Consider the following 5,064-nt stretch of genomic DNA (forward strand, 5'->3'; position numbering starts at 1 on the left):
TTATTAATAGTATATATATTTAATTTTTTATAATGTCATTGATGGGTGAATTTTAATTAGGCACATGGGTATTTTAGGCTAAATTTATCATAATGAAGTGGTAGGTAATTTTTATTTTTCTCCGATTAACGTGAGAATTTTTAGGCCTTAAGAGCGAACGTGGAGGCTCTGTTTGTTGGTCAAATAATAAGATAATAGATTAACATCAAATAATGTTCACTTCCAATCAACTGCAGCTATAGTGTGTTACTTGTTGACTTGTTATGATTTTTGATCGAACAGTTTTAATATATGGCTTTGCTGCTTAAAACAAACAATCTTCCATGCATCATGACGCAATGGCCTGTCATTTGACTATATTTTCAAGTACATTCACGCGTGCTCTAATTAAGTAGAACTTCTCTCCAGACTTTAGAGTGATTTGTTGTACAGAAAATCTAGTCAAGGAGGCTGCAAATTGCGAAGCCGCAAAACAACCACTTCGGACGACACATTAGGTGCAGCACAAGGATTTGACCGCCACTATCATGCAACTGTGGATCAACTGTGTGTTCAAGCTTCTAAACCTTTGAATTGTTTTTTTACCAGCATGCCTGACAGTTAGGTCAAGAATCATTAGGTTCTACGAATATAGTATATGATTATCCCGGAAACCTGCGCAGGCATTCCTACCTAATCTTTGCTTACTCCCCAGGGTGCTGTCTCCAAAGTTCAGTGTTTCATTGGCTTTTTGAGAAAACAGAGCTGCAAAAGCTATATGCTTTGCCAGCAGAAGTCTCCCTGATTGATTGCTTATTCTTTGCTTGAAGTAGACAAGCTCTGGCCAGATAATTCCTTGTTTTAAATCGTAAGTTATTACGCGCCACGTTGTTCTGATACAAGACATATCAGTGATTCAGTGTCGGTCATAGGCTCATAGGCGCGGCTGCTTGTGTGAAGAAACATCTGCATTATTTCTTACTATGGAATGAAGTGTTGTGTTTGCTTTGGATAAACATGCCAATGATTTCAGGGAGGAATAAAAATAAAAATGTGATTGTAGCATGTATGCGTACGTGTCATGCATGCAGTATTGATTTTGATCTTATCACAAAGAATAATGGCCCCTCAAAAACAAAAAAAGGAATAGTATTTACCAAGTTTGTATTTTTCGCGCTTTCTTTATGACTTTATCCTAGTCATTCAGTGCAAAAGGAAGGAGGCGTGGTTCACCTCCAGCATGTGTACATCCAACAATTTGCCCATCTCTTCATGTCACTCCACCTCTCTCGTCTAATCCCAATAGTGCAAGGGTGACAAATTGTTCAGTCAAACACGCTTCATGTAGGGAAGAATCTAAAGAGTGGGCACTATTTCAACAAAGCCTCTCTCTCTTTTCAAAAAAAAAAAAACAAAGCCTCTCTCTCTCTCTGAGTTGGAAGCTTTGGACCTTTCGGTGTGTAGCTGCACTAGCACCACATATACACTTGGCCTTCTTCTCCTTCATCCCCCTCTTCTCCAAACACAAGAAGCAAAGGTAGCCAAGCCAGCAGCCACCAAACCACCCTCTCCTACTAGTCCTCAAGTCTTAGGACTTGGGATCCGAAGCTGCCCCCTGATCAGACATCCCTGCATATGATTGCCACAAGTCATTATAAAAGGGAAGCCACCAATAAGTTCTCTCTGTCTCTGCATGCAGCTAGGCCCCAATCCTCAACTTGTTGGTGTTCTTCTCCTTCTAGCTGATCATCTCTCACCTTTTCTTTTCCAAATCCCATACACCTACACACCCACCCACAACTTTAAGGTAGCTGCTAGTGCTAGTGCATGGCTATATATATGCATCTATAAGTAGGTTGCACCCTCCCAGGGGATCACCATCCAACACCTTAGAAGGTGCAGGGAGGCAGGCCACAATAATGTCTCAGAGGAAAGGGGCCATGGCTGCAGTGACGAGCAGCAAGCATGAGGAGGAGATGATGGAGCTCAGGAGAGGCCCCTGGACGCTGGAGGAGGACAACCTCCTCATGAACTACATTGTTTGCCATGGCGAGGGCCGCTGGAATCTCCTCGCCCGCTGCTCCGGTGAGCTGTTGATTTCTTTCCATCCATGCACACACCGGTTCCATCCATTTCTCAGCTATTACTTGCATCTCCTCGCAATCTGATCTTGATCTGCTGCTTGGTTCAATTCAGGGTTGAAGAGGACCGGCAAGAGCTGCCGGCTCCGGTGGCTCAACTACCTCAAGCCTGACATCAAGCGCGGCAATCTCACGCCGGAGGAGCAGCTCCTCATCCTCGAGCTCCATTCCAAGTGGGGAAACAGGTAACTGATGATCAGCAAGCATCAAGTGTTATTTGTAACTTGAGCATGCATGTAAACCATTGATCTGGATTATTCTTGTGTTTTTTCTCAAAGAAAAATGAACAACATGTATGCATATGGGCAGGTGGTCGAGGATAGCGCAGCACCTGCCGGGGCGGACGGACAACGAGATCAAGAACTACTGGCGGACGCGGGTGCAGAAGCAGGCGCGGCAGCTCCGGGTGGACGCCAACAGCGCCGTCTTCCGCGACGCCGTCCGCTGCTACTGGATGCCGCGCCTGCTCGAGAAGATGGCCGCCACGAGCGCGCACCAGGTGGATCCGGCGGCGCTGTTACACCCCGCGCACATCGCCGCCGGTGTGGGCGGCTCCGCCTCCCCGCCGGTCCACGGCGGCCAGCACGACGCGACTAGCGCGCCGAGCCCGGGCAGCGGGTACAGCCACCACCAGAGCTACCCCGTCGACCCGAGCCCGAGCACGTCAACGTCCGGCTGCTCCGGCTCGACGTCGGCCGCCGCGCTCCCGCCGGTGCCCTGCTTCTCCGAACTGAGCTGGGTCGACCAGTACGGCCCCTACGCCGACCTCGACGGCGCCGGCGCGTTCGACTCCGCGGCGCTGGGGAGCCTCGGTCTGGACGGGCTGGACCTGGGGCCGGCCGACGGCGACGTCTACCCGGACTCCACCACGCTACTGGACTACCTCAACTCGGCCTGCACCGGTGGCGGCGCCATGATGACGATGATGGGCGGCGGCAACGCCCCCCACAGCAGCTGCGGCGCCATAATGGGCGGACACGACGGCGACTACGGGCCGCCGTCGTCGTGGCGGACGGACGAGCTCTGCCAGGCGGCGGCGAGGAAGCTCGGTGGCGATCATCATCAGTGGGGAGGAGGAATCTAGAAGCAAGCAATCGCGAGAGGCCGCAGCTAGCTCGCTACGCCTCTCTCCTAAAGCAAGCAACTAGCGATGATCGGGATGTCACACTAGTTAACTATATCTAGTGGAGCTAAAGCTACACTACTGGAATTCACATGTTCCCAAGGGTCATCCGAGATTTCCTAGGGAAACACTGATTTCCTAGAGTTCTTTGATAACCGTAGGGAAATCTGAAATTCCCTAGGATTGTAATATATTTCCTAGGGAAATATTAAATCTTTTCCTAGGAAAAAATATCATTCTCTAGGGAACTATGGTTTTGCCACCCGTGTTCAATTTCATCCTGCCTCCTCTCTCTCCTGTCCTCATCTCCATCTTTCTGTCTCTCATGCCCCATCTCTCCTGAAGCTCCCTCTCTCCCCACTTCTCCATCACGCCCCCATCTCCCTCTCATGCCTAGAGCGGCAGCGGTGGTGGGGTGGAGGCCGTGGTGGCGGCGGCGGCCTGCAGTGGCGCGCGGCGAGGCCAAGGTCGCGGCGGCGGTGGTCTCCTGCAACGGCGCGCGGTGGGGCGTAGGCCGCGGCGGCGACAGCCTGCTACGGCGCGCGGCGGGGCCGAGGTGGCGGCGACAGAGGAGGCCTGCAGCGGCGGCGCACGGCGGGGCGTAGGCCGCGGCGGGGCTGAGGTAGAAGCGGCGGCAGCGGTGGCGGCGCCGCGGCTCGAAGCAGTGCTGCGGCTTGGAGTGGCGCGCGGGGGGCAGAGGCCGCGGCGACGGCATGCAGCGACGGCAGCGCCGCGGCTCGAAGCGGGGCGGCGCAACCTGTAGCAGCGGTGGGGCAGAGGCGACGGCGCACGGTCAGGCAGCAGCAGTACTGTGGCGGGGCGGAGCGGCGGCCGGGCAGCGGCGGCGTGCGGGACCATGGCGGCGCGCGATGTCGGGGCTACGGCGGGACGAGAAGCAGCACGCGGCGGCCGGAGGAAGGACGAGGACGACTGGGTTACGGTGGGGCGGAGCGGAGCAGTGACGCCGTGGCTGGGAAGCGGCGACGCTCGGGCCGGGGGTCCGACACTTTTTTTTTACTTTCTCAGACCAGTTTCCCTAGAGTTCAAAGGTTCCTAGGGAAACATTCCCTAGGGTTTTCATCAAAACCGTAGAGCACTTCCCATTTTCTGTCGAAAATTTCCCTAGAAGCTTTTTCTTACCAATTTTCCTAGGGAAACTTTTTCCCAAGGGTTTTTCTACCATTTCCCTAGTGTTTTGACCCTAGGGAAACAGGTCGATTCCAGTAGTGCTAGCAGTCGATCGAGATACCGATTACCAAAGCTTATCAGACGTCTCGGATGATGATCCATAGATCGATCGATCGAGGTTTGTGTAGAAGATGAAGTTGTTGATGGTGCACGTACGCGTATGCGTGCGTACACGTGTTGTCACTTTTAACTGGCGCGTGATTTCCATTTGGAGCTAGCTTCCACTGGTTTCTTGTGATCTGCTTCGTTGTTGAAAGCTCGGTACACACGGTGTTCATCTGGGAGAGACGACCGTTCGAGAGGTCGTTGTCTTCAAGTGATCGATGGAGCAGATTGGTCTCGTGTGTTGGTGGTGGGGTTGTGTACGTGGTGGTTGGTGAAGAAAAAACACATCGATCGTCAGATACTCGGTCGATCGATACGTATAGTACGTGAGCGATGGAGATGGTCTCGATCGTGCCTGCGTGCTCGCCAGGGAAAGTCGGCAATGACATGTCGCTTCGAGGTCGACTCTCTCGCTCCATCTCCGTGTGGTGGCAGCTGGTGGCAACTGCTTTTTGGAGGGATCGATCAATGCAAGCTCTCACTCGGCATTAGACTGCACCGTACCTGTCCGTGGATTTGGAGTAGTAA

The 5,064-nt window shown here is 52.8% G+C and overlaps 1 protein-coding gene across 1 annotated transcript; it reads left to right on the forward strand.

The window, feature by feature from the left end:
- Positions 1-1,755: 1,755 nt before the first annotated feature.
- LOC120676917 (transcription factor MYB2-like) lies at positions 1,756-4,648 on the forward strand. Its single transcript, XM_039958261.1, has 4 exons — positions 1,756-2,064; positions 2,176-2,305; positions 2,430-3,315; positions 4,472-4,648. Exons 1-3 carry the CDS (start codon positions 1,899-1,901, stop codon positions 3,202-3,204), a joined length of 1,071 nt encoding a protein of 356 aa, XP_039814195.1. The 5' UTR covers positions 1,756-1,898; the 3' UTR covers positions 3,205-3,315; positions 4,472-4,648.
- The last annotated feature ends 416 nt before the right edge of the window (positions 4,649-5,064 follow it).

This window comes from Panicum virgatum, chromosome 5N (genome assembly GCF_016808335.1).
Source record: "Panicum virgatum strain AP13 chromosome 5N, P.virgatum_v5, whole genome shotgun sequence".
NCBI lineage: Eukaryota > Viridiplantae > Streptophyta > Magnoliopsida > Poales > Poaceae > Panicum > Panicum virgatum.